This window comes from Onychostruthus taczanowskii, unplaced genomic scaffold (genome assembly GCF_017590055.1).
Source record: "Onychostruthus taczanowskii isolate IOZ18803 unplaced genomic scaffold, ASM1759005v1 scaffold49, whole genome shotgun sequence".
Lineage (NCBI taxonomy): Eukaryota > Metazoa > Chordata > Aves > Passeriformes > Passeridae > Onychostruthus > Onychostruthus taczanowskii.
Window position 1 is genome coordinate 4,796,684 of NW_024502458.1, and position 22,248 is coordinate 4,818,931.

Consider the following 22,248-nt stretch of genomic DNA (forward strand, 5'->3'; position numbering starts at 1 on the left):
GCAAGTGATTTTTTTTTCTGCTGAAAAGATTACAAAAAATTGTTCTCTGTCATGCTTTCCATTTGAGGGTCTATTACAGAGAACCACCTGCTTTTCCTTGGAGCTGACTTTTCAGCAGGATTCATCCACACAACCAATCTCTACCCCATGATCACAAGACTGGAGCTTTTGTTTCTCCTTTTTAAACAATTTCTTACACTCAAGAGCAGGAAAACAAAATAAAAATATCTGTGGAGGATGTTTTGTAATTTGTTGCACCTCTAGAAGTATCTCAGAAAGTACCTACTCCAGAGGTGGTTCATTTCTGAGAGTTCCTAGTAGCCACTGAGCTGATTTGGTACTTTCCAACTCTGTCTTCATCCAACTAATGACAGTCTGAAAGATCCAGTGTTTGGGAGGAGCTGTAGAAATACTCATTTTAGAATATGTTGAGACTATATCTGCCTGTAAAGAAAAATAACCTTTGTTTCTGACTTGTTTACTTAAACTACAAGAAGTAGAAAATGTGCTACATTAATGTTTCTGTCCCTAGAAAATGAAGAAGCAGATTATTTTTATTTTTTTTTAATTCCCACAGTAAACATTTTATGATTCATCTCTTTGCCTTTCTTAAATAAACCAATATTATACAGTAGAATTTGATTATGTTATGGTCTATGTTTTCTTTACACTATATGGGGTTTTAAAGAATGGAATATATCAAATTTGACCAAAAAATGACCTAATCATAAGAACTAATATTTAACCAGATGTGTTATTTCACCATAGCTGTAACATGTCAGGCTTGTTTGCACACAAGACTGTCTTGGCCTGTTTTGAGTAGCCAGGCATCTCCCGTTTTGTTCAGACTTCAGAGAGTTTTAGATAAACCTGCAAGAATGTGCTTTTGCAAATTAATTTTTTTTAAAGAAACTCTTTGGTATTCTGGGGTAAATGTATTTATTTACCAGTATGTAAATGACTGATGTTAGTGTTTGTGAGTACAGAACACTGTGCAGAAATATTAAACTTACTTTGTTTGAAACAACAACGTCTTTCCCTACCCAAGGTCGGCAACACCTCAATAAATTACTTCCACTGGCTATGGAGTTATTTAACATAAGGAGTTTCCAGTGCCATTTAAACTTTATTTTTACAATTCCCTCTGTCAGGAACAATATAGTTTGGGTAATCTTGCACTTGGACAGGTGTTTGATCCCAGCAGAGGAGTGGTCTCTGAGCACTGTCTAAACCATCCAGGAAGATCACTGAGAAAAAGGAGAGGTTTCTATTTGCTCTTTAGGAATCTGTGCCCCCCCCCCCCCCCCCCCCCCCAAAAAAAAAAAAAACCTGATGAAGTTCCAAAGCTGAGAAAAATCATTTGACCAGACCAACCTTTCCAGCTGTGTTTGGGATGCTCAATCTGTCTGATCTGGTGTTGCATTCATTTGCTTTGAAATACATGGTCAGTATAAAACCATTGATATATAGATGATTTTCTAGCTCTTACCTGGTTTTTCTTCCCCAGTGTTTGAGATACATGAGGTTAGAAACATAGAATTTTATTATTTTTTATTAGAATGTACAAGTAAATATTATTTAAATAGAAGATTATTGCACTAGCTTGTTCTGTGTTCTCAAAGGTAGCCATAGTTTTCTTATTCTTAGCTGGAAAATTAAAAATCCAAGATATGGACACTAATTGCTAATGCAAAGAGTTAAGTCAAGATATTTATCTGTTTTCCAAATATTGCTTGATAACTAATTCTCATTGGAGTATTTTTAAGGCCAGCAGTGATCTTACTTTTTGCTTTTTTCCTGATCCCATGGAATGCCTGCAACAATCTGTAACCATTCTCAGATATGCAGGGACAACTAAGCCCATTTATGGGTTTTTAAATCTAGTTTTATAATAATATTTCCTTTTAACAGCACATGTGCTATTTCTTTTAGCTTTAACAAAAAGTACAGCCATTTCATTTGCCAGGTGGGAAACATTATCACAAGTAAAGGAATGTGTGCTTTTAAAGAGCCTGACTGCTTCCAGTGGGCATCCACCTGAGCTTCTGTGACTTTTTCTCAAATTCCCGGCTTTGCTGATGTTCTGACCTATGACTTTGATTTATTTACTTCATCAAAATTCTCTGAGAATCCTGATTTTGTTCAGCTAAGCTCTCCTTCAAATTATGAGTGTTCTCTAGTAGAAATGAGCAGTTAATAGTTGAGAAAGCTGGAGACACACATGTGATGGTCCTTTTCTAAAATGCTCCTCTAAACAGACATTTCTGTTTCAGAGGGGGGAAAGCTGAGGCAAAGGGTGAAAAGGAAATATTACTCAAACAGGAGGAATCCCAGTTTGAAGGCTGCTGGTGAGCTGCTACAGGAGGCAAGTCTGGCTACGTTCAGAGAGCACTTACAGGTCCCTGGGGAGGGGCTGCCAAGGCCATTGACACCTCAGGGATGAGCTCTTGAGGCTCTCTGACACCTTGCTGCAAAGAACCAGGAAGCCTTTAGCTCTGTCACAGGTGTTTAAAGTAGCCCTAACAACTCCTAAAGTGTAAGGGATTAGAGCCCTTGCAAGGCACATGTAAAAGGGGAGTTCAGCTCCTTTTTTTTTTTTCCGTGTAAAAGAGGAAAACTTCTTAGTGCTTGAAACAATGGGAAATAAACCTGGCTTTGAAAAGGGGACCCCCTTCGCTGAGGTTTTGCAAACCTGGGAGAAAATGTCTGGTACAGCATAATTATTCTAGGAGCACATAATAAGGCTGTGCCAAGAGGATTGGGCAATTCCCATCAGGAGAATGATGCCATCACGAAGCCACTTTCCCGTGGTGATGTCTACCTGCTGGATTCCCCGATGGCGTGGATTACTGGTACGTTTGGAACAGCTGCAGCTGGTGGGCCAGACCCCTAATTCAGGGATACAGACGTCCTGGGGGCTGGGCTGCTGGCGTTGGCATGAAGCAGGGCTGGGTGGTGACTCTGGATGGGGCACAGGCCCTTCCCATGGGTTGCCCCAGCTGTGGTGGGTGGCACTGCCATGGGCACTCCCCGCACATCCCATCCCATCCCAGTGTGAGCAGGGCTGTGGGGGTGGCCCCAGGCTGGCACCCTGCCTTGACTGGCACCCAGCATCTGGCTGGAAGCTGGTGCAGACCAGGGGAATCCAATTTATTTCATTAAAGCAGAGTGTTCCAGAGGCCCATGGTGGATCTGTAGATGCAGCGGGATGCCTACCTGGGATGTTCCTGTCTGCCTCAGAGTGTCACAGTTCCCGTGACACCCAGGGAGCACTCGCCAGTCTGTGACAATCCAGGGAAAGGGTGTCAGCCTCACAGTGGGCTGTGCCTGTATCCACAGCAGGGCTGCAGCACCTCCTACCATTTCCCTGGAAGTACTGGGGAATGATATAAGGGCCTGACTGGACATTGGGGTGTGGCTGACACTAGACCAGACTGGTCAAAGCCCCAGCCAGCCTGACCTTGGATGTTGATAAGGATGGGGCATCCACACTTTCAGTGGGCACCTGCTCCACCACCGCCCCACCCTCATGAGGCAGCTCCCTCAGCCTGCCCTTGTGTGCCATGGGCCCCAAATCCTCACCATCTCCAAGGCCTGGGCTGGGCCTGTACCCCACACATCAGTACCTTTCCAGGGCTGTGGAGACCAAGAGCGGACAGAGGAATCCATAGGCACTCACCAAATCCCAAAAAAGAGAAGAAGAAAGAAATTTTGCTGCTATTTTTTTTTTTTTGGTTTATTGGTTTGGTTTTTTTAAAATTTATTTCCCAACATTGAAAAGAACTTCCTATGAAGCAACTAGAAGGGACCTCCATGTGAATGCCAGTACTTCTTCCTGGCCGAAGTGCCATCTGTTGCTTCTCCAAAGAAACAGCTGTCTACGTTCTTGGCTTGGTCTGCTAATATTCTTTATGCAAGGCTGACTTCACTCATCCATCAGGGATTGTAGTTGACCTCTGACTGAAGCAACCCCGCCTCCAGACCCCAGGAACCTCAGTGGCCCTCTTGGGAATAACTCCTGTCACCTCAGCACAGTAGCCTGGTGAAAGCCAAGTTAATTCATGTCTTTCCCTGAGGAGCTCCAGGAAGGGTGGGGTAGTGGATGAGAAGGAAGGGCTCACATAATGCATAGCAATCAACAAATGATTGTTGATGCAATCAACAAATTATGTTGAGGACATGGAATAGGTGAGCTAGTAGGACAGGCCCCATGTGGAGGCTGGGACTCTGTAATATTCCCTAGCATGTTTGCAAAGAAGAAATTCCTAGTGCTCCATGCTTTTATTATGATAACTTTGTTTAAAAAAACTAGTCTCACATTGTTGATGTCATAGCCTAGAAATCCCAGGATGTAAGGTGGCACCAGCAAAGCAGGATGTGGACATGGAACTGGAAAGTTTCTAAAGTTTCTAAAAAACACCTCCTACTTAAGGGGTCATGGGAGCACAGGTGCTGTCGCCAAAGTACCAAATAAGGAGGAAGGACATAATTTTCATCCTTTTCTTGTTGCTTATTTTTCAGTCAGGCAGGTGCGGATTTTGAGCCTCCAGAATTCCTGGAGGCAGGCGCTGCATGCCGTTCCCCGCATGTTGGCAATGGCTCTCATGGTGCAAGGGCTGATGCTCCTCCTTCTCCTCCTTCCCCTCCTCCTCCTGCACTGTTGCTTGTTGCCATTTTTCAGGCCCAGGGACAGTGACTCCCGCTTTGGCCTCGGCCGGACGTGTCTCTGTGCTGTCCCACGCAAAGGTGGGCGGCCGCCCCGCTCAGTGCTCCGGTGGTTCCCTGGCAGGCCGATGTCCCTGGGCTGCACACTGTTCCCTGGTGGGCACAGAGCCAAGCTCTGCATGGCCATGACCAGGGAACTCAGGGCAGCAGCACTCATGGCAGAGGGGCGATTTTGTTCCTCCTCTTCCTCCTCTTCCGCGGCCTCCTCCTCGCACATGCCTTCCTCTTCAGTCATCACTGGAAGGGGCCCTGCTGCTCTGCCACCCGCCTCGCTGCTCTGGCTTTTCTTTCTTCCAGACATTCATCAAGGGCCTCAGAGCTGGGTGGACAGAGGGCCCTGCTTCCATAGTGCCAGAGCCCTCAGGGGACTGGTGACATCACAAACAGCCACTGTGACTGGGCCATGAGTTGGGTTATGGTGGGCCTGAAAAGTGCCCAGGAATGGGAGAAGCAGGAGAGTCATGAGAGCTGAGGGAACCTTTCCTGGGGCCCACCCCACCTGCCATGCTGCTCGTACAAGAAAAGCTGTCCCTTGGGCACAGGAACCGCCTGCCACCTCTCCTCAGGAGCCCTTGGCTCCAGCACCCTCTTGGAGCAGCCTCCCATACTTGGAGCAGCCTCAACATGACCCTGGCAACAGCATTCCAAGAGCACAGAAAACCCACAAGTTTCCAGAAAGAAGGAAAAGCCTACCTGCTACATTCAGTCTGAGGGTCCCCCTCATGCTGTTCTCTCCTTTACAGACAAACCTTTACACTGCTTTTTTGGTTTTAATCTCTAGGGATACTTTTAGTGCTCTCACACATTGTGGTCCACTTCCTGCAATCATCTGGGAATTTCACCACAGCTAAGGCAAAGTTAAAGCACAACTCACAGAGCTTCAGTCTTCTCACACAAGTAACACAACATAAATTAGGCTACCGTTCCAACAACACGGAATGACTGGGAAAGGGGCTGTGGGGTAGCAGAGGAGCTTTGTGGATTGTGGTGACAGCAGTTTCTCAAAAGTGGAGAGCAGTGGCAGAGTTGAGAGAGTCATGTGTGTGACTGTGATCTGCTCTGCTGACCAGTTAACACTGAGCTAAGAGAAAGAAGGCATATTTTGTCCTTCAGCACCCCAGTAATCTCACGTATATAGAAGGATTTGATGAACTCTCCTCACTGGTAGCACACAGATGGTTTTGAAAAAGTCAGAAGAGACATTTGGATAACTCTGGGATGACAAAGGGCAAAACCAAGGACAGCTCCTTCAGAATTGAAAAGGAGCAAGTCACAACATCTGCTCCAAAATACAAGGCTTCAAAAATCAAGGACAAAGCACTGCTGGCAGCATCATGGTAACCCATGATGAAAGAGGGCATTGGCTCCCAGTTCAGGCAGATGATGTGACTGGTACCATGAGAATGCAATAGGTACAAGGAGATGAACACAGAGAAATCCTCAGTGGGAACAGAACCCACGAGGATGACAGTTTATGACCTCTACCTTTACCATTCAGATGGTTGTCCCTATCAATCAAGTACTTTGGTGTTGCGCTTTCTCAGCGTGCCTGTCTGCTCTGCATCACTAGTTTTTTGCTTTTCCAGTGCAGCATTTTCATTTTCTGACTCCATGGACAGATCCTCTTGGCTTGTCTCTTCTGCTTCACTGCAGCTCTCAGAGTGGAATCCAGCATTCTCTGCTATGACAGCAGGATCATCATCACAGCAACAGCAGCACTCCCCAGTGCTCTGGCTGGGAGCAAGGTCGCTCTTCTCCTCCTTGACGAGAGTTACATCATCCTTTTTCTGCATTAAATCCGGAGCACCCATTCCCATGGTGAGATCACTCAGCAGGGTTTCATCATAAGGATACTCCTCATCTTCCATGCCCTCCATTCTTTCTGCCAGCTCTTCTGGAGAGGGCTGGCTCAGGTCAGGGTAATCCACAAGGATTGTGTCCTGCTTGCGCTTGAAGCAATCGGAATTATCGTAGACAGGATAGGTCTCTTCTGGATAACCTTAGGAATAAAGGGATATGCAGCTTGGAGTATTACCAACATTTAAAAGGAATCCTGACCTCAGTGGTAGATGCAAAGTTGGCCAGGACAGTTGTTTTTCCTACTGCCAATGCAAGTGTTAGCTCTTTAATGCCATGTACACATCACAGTATGAAATCCATGGCAGGAATGTGCAAAGCATGTCTTCTTGGGAGGTGATGAAAAACAATTCATTTACTTTAGGGAGCCAGGATATCAACCCTGACTTTCAGGACTGAAACCTCAGCTTTGGTGGAAGCTATGGGGGCTAACAGGTAAAAATGGCCTGTCTTAGATCTTAGAATGGGTCCTTCTTTTTTTTCTGCCTACAGATTGACTGATGCATGGTTTGAACCCTTGCTATGAACAGCATAAAGTTGAAAAAACAGATATATCAATGACTTTGTGCATTTCATTTTAGAAATAACATAATAAACTTGACTTTATGAACAGAGCTCAAGGCCACTGTTTATGCTTTATGTTTTGGACAATTTTTGAAAGCTTTTTAAAAAGCAAGAAATTAAGCCTGCATTTAAAATTATGATACAGAACAGCTCAACTAAGATATCTTGAAAACACATTTATGTAGCAGGTAAACACCAAGGAATAGAAAGGACATTAAAATAAATAGTTTTTAAAAGACTCCCTGGAGTTGACTTTTACAACATTGGAGCTAACAAAGAGAACTAATCAAAAGAAAAAAAACCCTGTAAGTTATCTGAAACATACAGATCTGATTTCCAAGGGTTTTATGACTGTCATGAAATCCAGCCCAGCACAGGAAGGGAAAGATATAAACCCAGAGTACCCAATGCATTTGGAGCATATGTGAATATTCATATGCCACTTTGGGCAGCAGATAGTGCAGTGTTTACATGAAAAGAAATGCTGGATACCTCAAAATCTATTTTTTCTGTTATGGTTTGGGGACAAAAAATCCAAACAATCTCTTGCAAAATTTTGAACACTGGCTTCTGGAAAAGGAAGCATAAAGTTAACCAAAACTTGGAAAGGATCTGGAACTGTGACTAACTTTTATCCAATTTTTCTAGTTAGAGTTATAGTAAGAAAGGCTCTCACTTACTTACCTTCCCAGTCTGCCATGTATGGAGCTTCCTCAGCTTCCTTCTCAGGTGAGATGTCATCTATGAATTTTCCTTCTTTCATAACTCTAGTAATTTCTCTGAGTTGTTGAAGTAACATTTTTTCCTGGTCTGTTGTAACATTTTGAGTCCTGCTAGAAAATATTAGACATCAGAATTTAGTCCACTGTTATTGCAAACTGTGAGAAGAGATTGAGCCCAACTGTTTGATCCATGCCAGCAGCACAGTCTGGAGAAACCTACTGAGGAGTGTGATCCTTCCTCAACATCTGCATGTGCTCTGTACTTCAGCTGGTTATAGTTTATCCCTTTACCCAAAAAGCCTGCAATTTAAATAGGTAAAGGAAGGCAGGTAAAGCCAATGTGAGAGAAAGATGAAAGTGACACACGAAAAAGAGTTATGGTACAAAAGACATTACAGAAATTTATTGCCTTTAAAAGTGTGTTAGACAAGAATTAGGGTGCAGTGCCTTATATGAAGTATTATAAGGAAATGAAATTCTGAATCTGTGCTACATGTGTAGCTTGTGAGGCTGATCAAAATTTCTCACAGTCATTAGTCTCAAGAGTCTAAAATCTCTCATTATGACCATTAAATGTGCAAATTGGACAGATCATCCTTTCATTATAGACAGTCAACAATGCAGCCTGGTGGGGAGGTGGGGGGCAGAAACATGAAGGAAGATTTAAGAATGGAAAGAAGACATTTAACTGTCACTTGCCCTTTTAGAATTACAGGGAGAGGACTGAGATTTTTATCAGATGGAAAGCAAACTTTTGACTGATCCTACATTGCTGGATCTAGTAATTATTACTGCTTAGGTAATACAACTACTGCTGTAACAAAAATACTTCCAAGAGATAAGATCATGTAGTCATTACGTGTTATTTTCTCTGCAAAGAAACAAAGCTTCTAAAATCTTTTGGACAAAAAGGTAGTATTTGGAGGGGAGTGCTCTGCAGTATGCTAACTCAGTAGGCCAGAATAGGAAAGACACTGGCTGCCACCAGGGGTGAAAATTGTTCTGACCATTGGTGCTTATTTCATCTTGAGTTTAAAATTATGTTATCTTCAGGTTTTAGTCATTCTTGAGCAGTAATGCCGATTCAAGCCATTCCTCTGGAGCTCTTTTGGATCTGTGTATGAGGCAGAAGCTGTTACCCCCTTGAAAGTTACTTGAAAGAGTGGCCCTTGGCATGCACAGAACGCTGAGCTGTAGGTGGTATGTGAGGTCAGACAGATGATCTCTAGTGATCCCTGGTCTGGAGAGCAGACAGACATATAATCTCCAAGAGGAGATTCACTGAGTAGCCTGCTCAGTGAAGCGTAGGGAAGAGATGGGAAGACAGGAGCTGGAGGCAGATTTTAGCTTTAGGTCATTAGTATCTATATAAGCCTCATTTTAGTCACCAGAATTCTAATAACCTTGCAATGTCCTTCTTCAGGTTTTTCTCTTATGAGCTGCTGAGACTGGAGCAGCACTCCAAGAGGTACTTTGTGCCACTCTGCCTAAATGAGAATGATGGTGACACGATGGCTACACCACTAAGGGCAGCAAAGGCACGCTAGTTTAAAGTAAGATTAGCATCCTACTGCTGGTTGGTGTGATTGTGGTGGAAGTGCTGATCCTGGGCTGGATTTTGTGCACAGCTGCAGGCACAGGTGTCTGTAACTGAGCTTAGCTCAGGAGCTGGTTTGATTAGCACTACCTAGGTTAAACTGCTTCCCTGAGATCACTTTTCTGCATTTCTACCAAGGAGCACTTTGCCCCACAGTTTGAAAAGTTGATATCCCAACACTCTACATAGGTTACGCTGATTTCCCCCAGGCTGTGGTGGCAGTCTGTTCCACAAAGAACTGAATGTGTGAGGCAGCACCTTCCCAAAAGCCTGGCTTATGCAGATGTGGAATCTGAGATGTGAATTAAGAGGCCCACAAAATGGAATGGTTTCATCAGCCTTTGACCAAAGCTGTGACAGAATTGCTGAACTAATCCTCCTTTAAGAGACAAAACTGTACCAAATTTGAATATATATCACTTGGCTGAAGACAGAGAGACCTATCTCTTTAGCACATTGGGCAGATAAGCTGGCTCAGATAAAAGGATCAGTCAATGCATCTGCATCACTGTGGCATTTCATACATGAAAATTCCCACTATGTGGGATACCCTCATTAGAAAACACTCCTGTCTTATTGCAGCACAAGGGCTCTGTATGTCAGAGTATTCCTCCTCCAAATGCCTTGCTTAAAAGGCAGATTTCCCTGCAGAGAGGAAGAAACTAAAGCCCATGTGTTATTTTGACTTCATTTAAGGCCTCTGGGAAGACTTACTGCAGGTTGCTGGCAGTGTGTAAGACATCTGGCTGCCTGCACATGGGAGATTTACCAGGATATAATGCACTTAGGAATACTCAGAGGATAACAGATGCAGAAGGTTTACAGTGCAAGAAAAGGTCATTATTTTTGCCGTCTGTATTTGTAGCTCCAACACAAGTATTATTTTTCATAATGGCAATATTTACACTTTGTAGAGTCCCAAAGAGCTCACTAACAGGTAAAGGCTTCTTATTCTTACTGTGAGATTAAAACATTTCCTAAAGAGCCATAATGGTTGCAGGGAAAATAATCTAAATAATCTAAAATGGCATCTCAGACATGTTAACTGGTATTTTTTAGCTTTGTGATGTTAAAGTAATCACTATCAAAATGCAGCCACATCCCAAAAACTGGCACCCCACAGAGCCTCTCACTCTTCCATATCATCTTTGCTCAGTTTATGATAAAAAAGGAAGTTTTCCCAGTAGACATCCTGGTAAACAAGACTTTAAAAACAGCTAGGTGACCTGCATTATTTCTCTTACCTAACTACCAGAAATAGAAATTTTTAGTTACATAGTTGAGGACCTGGCCGGGCAGTTCTTTCTTCCTCTTGCTTTCTTTACCTTGCTTCTCATTTTTCTTACAACATGCTAGGCCTTATTAAAAGTACCTGTACTTGTACTTTTTGATAGTTTTCCATTTCTGGAAGGTTGTTTCTCTACTTAACGGTGTAGTAATTCCAACTGATATGCTGGTTTGGAAGGAAGTCCCCTCAGTTGGTTTGGAGGTTGGTCTTCAAACCTCATTTAAAAAAAGGCAAATTCAAGTTGCTGCTTTCTACAACACAGGCTGGTTGTTGCTTTGCCATACCTGGTGTAAAAGGCCATGGTCTCACCTGGGGTCTTTCAGCATTAGCTGAAACTTGATACCAGTTATTTCTGTCTGACTTTTTTGTGTAAGGGTTTAACTGCAGATCAATAAATAAAGCTCAAGTCATTTTTACTCTCTTATTCTTTCCTTTTTATTTAAATCTATCAATATCCAGATTGAAAATACATGCTCAGTACTCTAACTAGACTTTCTAACCATAGGTTTTATTTTAATAGATTTATCCAGTATTAGTGAAATTAATGAGTAGATTAAGAAAGCTTCAAAGTGTTTGAAAACAGCTATTTGCTCCATCAAGAGGTGCCTTTCCCCTCCTCTTCAACGAGGCAACATACAAAATTCTTCATTAGATTCAGATTCTCATTTCCCCTGAGACCTTTAGACCCATCTATATAAATAGTCTGGTTGAACAAAGAAGGGAAGTTCTACTAAATAGAGGCTTTGGGCCAATAACAGAGAGTAGAACAAATACTGGATCAGACCCTAAACCGATTTTCTCAGTAAAAAAAAAAAAAAAAAAATCCCATCCTGAGAATCAGCACAATGTCTGGGCAGTTCCTAAGCCTATTTCTGTCAGCTTAGAGGAACGTGTGGAGCACTCTGTCAGCTCTCTAGCACAGAGATGAGTGGCAGTCAAAGCAGGTCCTTCTGTTCCACTAACAAAACCAGGGCAGTTCAGGGGCTCTCCCCCTGGGGCCTGCTGAACATGGGCAGGTTGGGCACCTTGTCTGCCTGAGACTGTGCAGGACAGAGCCCAAAGTGGGCAAAACTGCACTCAAAGAGAAGTGGTTTGAGCCATAAATGAACAAAATGTGCATGATCAGCACAGGATTCCTACAGGATGGGTTAAAACAGGCCTTGGCTGATCCAGGATCCAGACAAAGTTAACATGATTTACAACCAGAACAGCTCCCATTTTTTTGGAAACCTCACCTTCATATTTATGGCACTTCACTTTTCACACTGCAGTTAAGCAGTGTACTATCGAACTGTTCTTTTTACTTATGAAAAACATAGACTTGTTTCCAGTGTTTCTTTGTAACACAGACTGGTGACATCAGATTTGTAGGAAACATTAATAAACATAATAAAATTTTGAATGCTGATTTTACAACCCTTTGTCTTTTATATTTAGAAGCAAATGCATGAATTTAAAGTGGAACTAAGTTATGTAATCAGATTATTATACAATTCTGCCTTAAAGAAAAATGTTATGGTTATTCTAACTGGAATTTACATAGATTATAACAGCAGTTCAATTTAGGAAAATAATCCCTAGAACTGGAAAATAATATTTCAGGATATTATTTTGGTCACATAAAACAGGCTGTTTTATGTAATTTAAATGGAGATGGTTTATCTTCTTTTTACATATACCTGTCATTTTCTTCCAAATAACACACTGTACAAAGGGGGGAAATAGGGATAGTTTCTTTTCTAGTTAAGGAAATGAAGTTGGAAAAAATATTTATTTTATATATAGATACTGAAAAGAGAAAAAATGCAGAACAAGAATTGGGATGTGTAAAACCGAACTTCTATAATTTGAAGTAGCAATAAAAATGCTATTTTAATATAGATAATGGAAGAAAGTTGAATTTCCAATCAAAGTGGAACCTCTCCTTAAAATATTCTAATTTGAAACACACCTGTCATACGTAGGTCCTACTCTGTTGATTAATTTTTCCATTGCTTCTTCTGTCTCTCTCAATCTTTCCTGGAGTTGAGTGAGCTCATAGTCAGCTGTAAAACAAAACAAAAAAAATCCCAAGGTTTGTCAGTAGGAGCCTTGAAAATGTATTCCTGTCCCATTATCACAGGTAGCAAATGCTGTACCAAACCAAACTGCCTGTGAGGAAATGAAAAAAAATTCAGAGAGTTCTACCTACTCTTCCTGGCCTAAGAAGGTGAAGAACATTACCAATATTTACACCCACTGGAGCAGCACAAAGGCACAATGGAACTTCAACATAGTAGGAATGGAGAAATCCATCAAGTAACCTCCTGCTGTTACAAAGGCCTCTATCCTGCACAGATTGCCATGACTTAATGCAACACTGATGTAATTATTTTGCATGTCTGAGACTTTAAAAGAAGAGGAAGGAGAATTGGCAAAGAGAAAGGAAGTTACTTCCTCCAAGTCACTATATAAGTGGTGACTCAGTCTTCAGGTTCCTAATCCAGTGACCTGTCCCCTGCTCTGCTACAGCTTGCCATGGATGCTTTAGGAATATAAATGAAGAGCACTAGAAAAAAAGGTAGAATAATTTTCACCATTAGTTCTTTGGGATAGAATGATGGCAAAGTTAACTTACTACAAAGTTACTTTCTCTCACCAAGCATCAGAGAAAAATATGTAATTACCATTGCTAATATATTGCCCAAAATTGCCAGGCACAACGCAGCACGAGTGCACTGGAGACACAGTCTACAGCACTGAGCACATTAGGCATTCCTAATATGTGCATTAATGTCAAGAAAATTACAGCTATGTTAAGAGAATTACCTTCCTGCTACCACTTTCTATAACGTCCTAAGTACTTTTCTTTCCTATTACAGTTTAGCCCGCTAAACACAACACATTTAAATGATGTAATGGTAACTACTCTTCCAATCCTCACTAATAAACTTATTAATTTATCTAATAAGTGCCTACAAATACTTGAATTTATCTCACCAATGTTTAGGTAAAATCAAATTAACATTTCAGAATACTATTTGCTCTCTTTATTGCATGCATGAAAACTCTGCATTGCAAAAAAAGGATGAATTAGGGAAGTTCCTGACGATGGCTAAGAATTCACCAATTCAAAAAAATTAAACTAGCTTTCATGGTATCTTTCTATGCTCTTACAAGACTGTTAGGGATTATACAACAATTATAGCTGGACATCCTATTATCCATTTTTAATCATTAGTGACACAGTTTTTCAGCAAATCCGTGCAGTTAATTCAGCAAACCTCATGAAAAGCCATTTCTTCCAGAGGGGCTTGGGATCAGGCTGCTATCACAGCCTCACGGGCTGAATGAGATTAGAAAGTGACAGGGCAGTAATTCTTTTGAACTCTTGCTCATTCCAACACAGAAGATCCTGGCTTGGTTTTGGGTTTGTTTGGTTTTTTTTTGGGGGTGGGGGGGGGGGGGTTGGGAGGGAACATCAGCTTTACAGTGCACTCGGAACTCAAAGAATCCTGTTGGACCATTACAAAGTTAACATCTTCATGGATACAACTCAGAGCCATACTCACTGATTTTCCTCTTCATGTTCCCAGGTGTAGCAGGGGGGCATTTCCGCTCTGCAGGAGTAGTTCTTCCTTTGGAAGCCAGCTGATGAGGACAAGAACATGGCCCTTCTATGAGTTACAACAATAGTAATAGATAAGCCCCAGAGGCAATGGAAAAAAAATACAGAAAACTGAAATAGGCCAGAAGGCAGCCACAGAAAAGAACACCCACCAGCAAAACCATGAAATATGCCTGGAAGATTTTGCCAGCTGAAAATTCCTATCAGACTCTTGGAACAAATAACAACATGTGACATACAGAGTACATATAACTGTAGCCACATACAACAGGGAAAATAATACTACATGTGTATTCAAAATTTATCTAACATTACTCTAGACCTGCACATTTTCCAGGAGGAAAAAAAAATCCTTAAGAAATTTTAAGAGGCCAGAGGCCAATGCAGGATCAGAGAAACCCTTCCCTGCATTCTTAGCTACAGTCTTTGCAATAGCAAAACCCACAGGATACTCCAATCTTTTGACCACCAGGCAAAGGCCCAGCATAGGCATTTTTTTGAGCACAGCTGAAATGGAACAAGGTACTGAAATGAGAGTATAAATTCTTTTTCCCCAAGTTGTTTATTTCCCTGACTTTTCAATTTATATTGGTCTTACCTTAAACAAAATGTACAGAATATATAAGAAGATGCCAAATCCATATATAGGGATAATCTGTCCCACGAGACCTCTTCCACTTCCACCAGTGCTTCCACTGCCACCTCCACCTGCCTTGGCCTTGGCAACTGCTTCAGTAAGGTGAGACCTTGGAAAATGAGGGACAGCTCGGCCATCGGGAGTGGCGTGGGAATGCATCCTCGGTGGAAAGCGACTGAGCTTCCCTGAAAAAAACCGCACAATGGTCATTTCCCTTCTGTTGCTTTCCACCCTTTTACATGTAGCATAAACGTGCAGCAGGTGCAAGTGACCTATTTTCTCTGCTAGTAAATTCACCACCACTGATGAATAAGTAACTTGTTGGACTAAGTCTGTAAACTCAGTCCTCAGTCTCTTGTGATGTGCAGTGCTGGGAGTTAGGTTTTACTTAAAGCCATTTACTCCTAGCCACTTTACTCCTACATAATTAGGAGTAGAATCACAGAATTAAAATTTCCTGATTTTTAGCAGAGAAAGAGCTGGCAGGGCAAATAAAACACCAGGGATTTTAATAGGTATATTCTTGTTTGAATATACCCAACAGATCAGCATCTCCAGCAGGATAAAATGCCAGATTCCTGCTTCTTTGTGTCCTCAAGTTCCCCCAACAACGTCTCCGTTTTCCACTGTGAGCCTCATCTTTCAATACTGCCCAAAGGCACTTAATGTATAAATGTATTAATGTCCAAACCATTATCCACCTAACATCCTGACACATGGCTGCAGTGTTTGCCCAGCATAGATTTTTGGTTATTGCCATAAGAAATAGTCTTTTACTTGATTTTACCAAGCGAGTAATGAAAGATTAAGAAAATTGGTTTTACCTCAAGCTGTTCTCCTTATAAAGGTCTAAGGTAAAGCAGTGTGAGAAAGGAGATCGAATATAGCCTGGGACATATTATCTTTGGCATTTTAGAGGGAAAAAAAATTTAGAGGTTTCTAACCTTTCTAGGCAGAGCTAATTTAACACAAGAAAGGAGAGCAAGCATAAATGGATGTACAGATGCCAGAGTAAGACTGCAGAGAGCCTGAAATGGTGCTGCAAATGATTTCAGACAACTGAAGGGTGCAAGAACCTCAATAAATTTAAGCTCATGCATTATTCTATTTTCTTGCTGCCATCAATTCAACAGTTTTGCTGTGAAATTCACTATTTTACTCCTCTGTGTAGTTGATATCCTCCTTTCCATCTCCATATCCAGCTTGGATGTGAACCTGCACTCCCTTCCACTGACTGGTGTTGAGCCGAGTTACTCAGCTACCCTGCCAGGGAATCTGGTGGTGGGAGGTGCTGGATGGAAGTACCAGAGATGGGATTGCCAGGCTGGGCTGCAGCTCAGTCCCTGATCCCTGCTGGAAAACTCCCCCTCCCTGGCACACATGGCCTGGACGCTGCTGCCTGGTGCTGGGACAGGCTGCCTGTGCTTGCAGAAAGAAAATGAAAAGCAGGTTTGAAGTGGTGTTGCTAATGACTGACTTCTGCGAGTATGCAGCTGCAAGTGCTTTTATGAGACACAAGAGAAAAATTTAATTAACATTTGGTCTTGCTAGGAAACACCATCATAGGCAGCTAAATTCCTGAGCACAGAAAATTGCAGTAAACACTTACTAGGAAGTGGTATCAATAATTCATGAAGTTCCACTATTAAAAACACATTTTTATTGTAGATGACAGCACACATTCCATGAGTTCTTTGGTGTAACTGCCAGGGTACACTACCACTGACCAAAGCCACTCTCAGATTAGCTTAATTCTGAGGAAGCTGTTATCATGCACTTAAATTTTAGTGAATTATTCAAAGTCTGTGATGGAAAGCATAGCATCTTATTTACAAGAAAGTCCCCCTGCTGCAGCAACAATGCCCTGCAGCAGCAGGTCACTGTGGAAACGAGTGTGATGTCGTGCAGAGAGCAGCATCACTAAGGTGGGGATGAAGCAGCAGGGTAGGTAAACACTTATAAAACATCTTATATTTATGCAAATATTATTTAATTTTTAAGAAGAGAGATATCAAGAAAGCAGAAAATTGAAAGGTGAAACTGCATTTAAAGCGAATAGTTTTCTAAATTATCCACAAGGCCTCGTTTGTGCTTTAAAAGATTCAATTCAATTAAATATAACAGGCCAAGAGGACAGACACTAGAAATTGAATTACCAAGATAATTTTAAAGGGGAATTTCATGACTCCTATTTATAAACCTACCCTATTGATTTTACACTTCTATAATTATTTCCTTAATAAACAAATACTATCTTCCATAGTTTTTTACTGTGAAGAACCCATGTGAATTACACAGAAAATTGAGGGCACAGGCAACTTGAAAGCAACATATGCACAAGGCTCTTAAATGCACAGTATATAAATGGAAAATGTAACAATTTGGGTGCCACTGTGACCTAAACAAGATTCCACACTTCCAGGGATGAAACAAACCACTTTCAAATGGAGGCAACAGCATACAGGAACAATAACATAGCATCAAGAAAATCAAGTGACACTTGATGAGCACAGAAGGGCATGTCTTGGGTCCTTGTTTGCTACCCTACTCTGCTGCCAGTGGGGATGGGGTGTACTTCAACAGGACATTTTCCTGTTGTGGGAATGCTGTGGGAAGAGCACTAACTCTGGTTAGCTTTGAAAGGTGCCAAAGGGCTGCTCAGCTTTTGAAATATTTCTCAGCTCGCCCGTGACAGCCCGAGGGCTGCCTTTCTGCAGGCTGATTGCCGTGTGTGGTAACTCCCACCAAGCACACCCTACCTGGCTTTGCAATCTTTTCCTAGGATTTATCCTACACATTTATTAATGTTGTCAGTTTTAATGCTTCAAATGAACTTTGTAAACTAGCTACAGGGCAAGCAGAGCATGTTTTGTTTAACCCAGTCCGTTCAGGAGCTTGAAGTCCAAAAATGAAATTATGCCCCAGCAAACATTCACATTGTTTAAAAGGCTGTATTTTCTGAATGTAGATGAAGTCCTCAATGGCATTTTCACATGACAATGACTGTGGGGTTTTTAATCTTGTAACAACATTAACACTCAACTGAAAAGAAGAAAAGCTTAAAAACTGTATTTACAACACAATGAATACAACAACCAACCAGATGATGATACTCAGATCACTCAAGCATCTTTTTTTCCATGAAAGCTGTTATGTGTTCTATCCAATGGGTTTTAGGAATTGCTACTGAGCCCAACTCAACTATTTATAAAGTTATTTAGACATATTACTGTACTATTCAGCAATTCTTAGTCTAGGTAAATATGTGTCTCTGCCAGATGATGTTCTTCACGACACCAGCAGGCAACTGATGTGTAGATTGCACAAATTCAAGTTGAGCAAGGAGGTTACCTGAACTGTCATATACATATTTTTGTAAAGCTGCTGTCTGCTGTTGTCATTGAGTTGCAAGGTTTATCTGAAACTACCAACTTAGAAAGTGGCTTTACAAAATGCATGGCATATATTTATGAACACTAGACTTAAAAGGTACTTGTAAAACTGCTAGTGGGTCCCCCTTTTGCTCCTCTTTAAGAAAAGATAAACATTCTAATGCCTGCGTATGAAGTCGACTAGGAATGTGATATAAACACAGTAAGTTCTTCAAGTAAGCTTTGTCATATACATGAAATTATTACTGTGAAAAAGAACAACATTCCTGTCTGGAAGATAATACTAACTTCTATAGTTCAATGCACACCATTTTCCCAAAAGAGACCCCTGAAAATTACTTTATTAGAGAAAGTTCCATTCCCATGCCTAAAACCTGTTTTGATAAAAAGCCTTCTGGTAACATTGAGTTCTAACAAACGGTACTAAATTTTAAGTATGTTTTATTCAGAGACATTTTGCCCCCAAGACTACCATAAGCACTTTATTAACTTCAAGAATGACATGATTACCTAAAGGCCCCTGAAACTCCTGCCAGGTAACTGCAGTTATCAGTGCACTGAGAAGGACAACTAACGACAGAGATATGAATTAAGTGGTTCAATCAAGATTTATTCTTCCAATAAAAAAAATAACTTCAGGTGAAATACAATTTGGTCTACAGAGCAGGTGTAATGAAATCCTTGCTATCAAGTTGAAAACACAGGCTACAAACTCTCATCTGAAACCAACCAGCTGAGGTGAGTTATTCCACCCTCAGGCAAAGGCAGGCGCTGGGGGACAACAGGGGAGCAACGCTGGGTGCCTGTGCTGCATCAGGAACACAGAAACCTGTGCTTCCCTGTGATCTCTGCAGGAATGATGGCAAGCATTTACAATATTGAGGATGTAGAGAGTATTTATGTTACCTATTTTAAGCATTCAGCTGCAGCTACAGGTGATTAAGCCACCCTATCACAGCACTGCTCAGAGCCAGCTGTGCTAGAACAGGTACAAACATCTTCATTCGACAGATGGCACTGAAAATAATTGGAGAACAAGTTTGCTGTTGGGATTTTTAAAGCTATTTTCTGTCAGATCAACCTGCAGCCAAAGGAAGGAGCACCACAGCATTAACTGACAACTGCTTAAGACTGCATTGCCGTGGGGAAACGGTGTGTCAAATTCCATCAGCCGGTACCGCTGTGGGATCGGTCGGGAGCTGGGCAGGGGCAGAAGTTAATGGGGAGCCAGGTACCATCTCCCAGAGCATCTGCTCCCATCCCTGCTGCAGGCAGGTGACTCCACAGTCCTCACCTGTGCTGCCTGCTGGGCCTTTATAGATTTTCAGAGTGAGATCCTGCAGTGGAGCTACACACCTGCAGATCTACAGTGCTGACCAACCTACTCTCAAGTTCTCAAAAACCAAAAATACACATGGTAACCAGGAAAGTGCTGCTGTGGCATGGAAATCCTGTATTTGGCTTCAAGGTAACACTGTTTTAGCAGTAACTTCAGCCTGGAGGTCCTCAGAAAACCCTGAAACGGAATACTAAATGAAATCCACGTCACTGAAGAGTGCAGGCATGAAGAACCAGGCTGTTGGAAGGATGCAGAAGACAGACAGCGAACATGAGTCCCTGTGGGACAGCACCCTGAAGTTCTCTGTGCTCCCACCAGCCTCACCTCTGGCCTGCGGGCAGCCCTGGGCAAAACTCCCTCTCTGCCAAGGCAAGGGGTTATGGTACCAACTTCACTGTGAAGTGCATTGGGCAAAAAATAACCTCTACAGTACAAGGCAATGGGCATAAAAAGGATGGGAGACGCTTGTACGAAGCCACTCCTTGAGAACTTGAAGAGAGGACATGTGGAGTGGGAGGGCAGGCACGGGGGACACAGCATGGACAGGATGTGGTGTGAGCCTAAAGGAAGCCATCGTGTGCCCACAGCATCACGAGAATCTGGTGCATGAAAACAAAAGGTTAAAACGCTGGCGTAGGAAACTGAACAATGAAGACGACTCAAATGAATTTTTATTTCTTATGCAACAACAAAAGCACTCCATACACAAAGTAACAAAATCATGAAGGGATGTATTGCAATAAAAAAACCAAAACAAACAATCAAACAAACAAACAACAAAAATAACCCGAAACAAAACAAAAAAACCACCAAAAAAAAAAAAACCCCCCAAAAAAAAAAAAACCCCCCAAAAAAAAAAAAACCCCCCAAAAAAAAAAAAACCCCCCAAAAAAAAAAAAACCCCCCAAAAAAAAAAAAACCACGAAAAAAGTGGAATGAATATGTCACTTTTCGGGAAGCTTTAATACCCCGCACATAAATAAAACGATATTTTGAAGCTTGTAAACTACTTAAAAAAAGAAGCAAGTAGATCACAGCGGCAACCACGAATGAATCCTCCGGCACTCCACGCGTCGCTAAGGGATGAGCACGGGGGAGAGACGTGCCAAGAGGGAACCACGCTATGTTTCCACACCGGGCGGCGGAGCTCCTTGCGAGCAGCCCCGGCCCCTCACGGAGCCCCCACAGCCCGCCCGCCCCGGGCTCACCCCGAGCGGGACCGCGGCGTCCCGGGCGGGGGGGGACAAGGAGGGGCGGCGGCGAGCAGCGGCCTCTTACCCTCGGGCGGCGTGGCACCGGGCTCCTGCCTGCCGCCGGCCCGGGGCAGGAAGGTACGCGGCAGGAGCAGGGAGACGCAGAGCACCAGGCAGGACACGGCGGCCACCCGGCAGCACGTCCAGGCCGCCATGGCGGAGCGCGGCGCAGGCGCGCGCAGGCGCCGCGAGGGAGCCCGAGGGGAGCGCCGGGGGGTTGGGGGGGCGCAGGAGGAGGCGCTGGAAACGTGTGGGGATGGCAGGGAATGGTGCGGGCCTGGAGACATGTGGGAATGGCAGGGAGTGGGCTGGGGTGCGACCCTGGAAACGTGTGGGGATGGCAGGGAATGGGCTGGGCTGCGGCCTCGAGGGACAGCCCTGAGCCTCGGACAGCGGCGGAGGGAACACGGGGCTCCGTTCATCTCCTCCCAGTGCCTGAAGGGAGCCTGCAGGAAGGATGGAGAGGGGTCTTTTACATCCAGTGACAGGTTCCAGGCTTCAAACTGAGAGAGCAGACTTAGATTAGATATGAAAGATGTGCGCTGATGTCTTTAAAAACAATTTGATGGGTGAAGATGTGGGTGTTAATGTCTCTACTGTCACTGGGCCGCGGGTGTGTTGTAGAGTGCAGACCCGAGGTACGCAGCCTCTACCTCAAAACTTTGTGGTGAAGCAGTACGTTCAAGGGGGGATTTGTGGTAGGCGGTTCGGGAAGGCTGTGCCTTCCTAGTACCTCAGCCAGTGGGAAAAGGAAGAGGGGAAGATGCAGCCAGGAATTAGGATAAAAGGAGGCTGATCCTTCCAAAATGGAGAGGAAGAAAGCCCTGCGGATGTGCCCCAGTGGATTCTGTCCCTTTATTCGAATAAAGCTGAAGGACGACTCAGTCTCCCATTTTAGGACAAAAACCTCTGGTGTTTGTGCGTTTTCCTCAGAACAAATGTTCTCAAGTAACCCCAGAAGGAATTAAAATGACCTCAAGAAACCCCAACTGACCTCAAGAAACCCCGGGTTTAGCCAGGGTCCGGACTGGAGTCAGCAAAAAGGAAAACCCAGACAGGATTCCGACTTTAGTCCGGGATGGAGTCGGCAAATTAGAACACTTGGACAGGATTCCCACCGGGGTCCAGAATGGAGCCGGCAAATTGGAAAACTTGGACCAGATTCCAGCTGGAGTCCAGATTCCGGCCAGACTCTGGGATGGAGTTGGCAAATTGGAAAACCCGGACCGGGTTGAGGCCAGGGACTGGAATGGACTCAGCAAAAGGG

At 43.1% G+C, this 22,248-nt stretch overlaps 1 protein-coding gene across 1 annotated transcript; it reads right to left on the reverse strand.

The window, feature by feature from the left end:
- Positions 1 to 6,227: 6,227 nt before the first annotated feature.
- RIC3 (RIC3 acetylcholine receptor chaperone) lies at positions 6,228 to 21,744 on the reverse strand. The gene is made up of 6 exons (XM_041415076.1): positions 21,007 to 21,744; positions 14,959 to 15,182; positions 14,305 to 14,383; positions 12,705 to 12,798; positions 7,831 to 7,979; positions 6,228 to 6,724 (listed from the first exon to the last, which is right to left on the reverse strand). The coding sequence occupies exons 1-6, from the start codon at positions 21,401 to 21,403 to the stop codon at positions 6,237 to 6,239; spliced, it is 1,431 nt and encodes a 476-aa protein (XP_041271010.1). The 5' UTR covers positions 21,404 to 21,744; the 3' UTR covers positions 6,228 to 6,236.
- Positions 21,745 to 22,248: the final 504 nt, after the last annotated feature.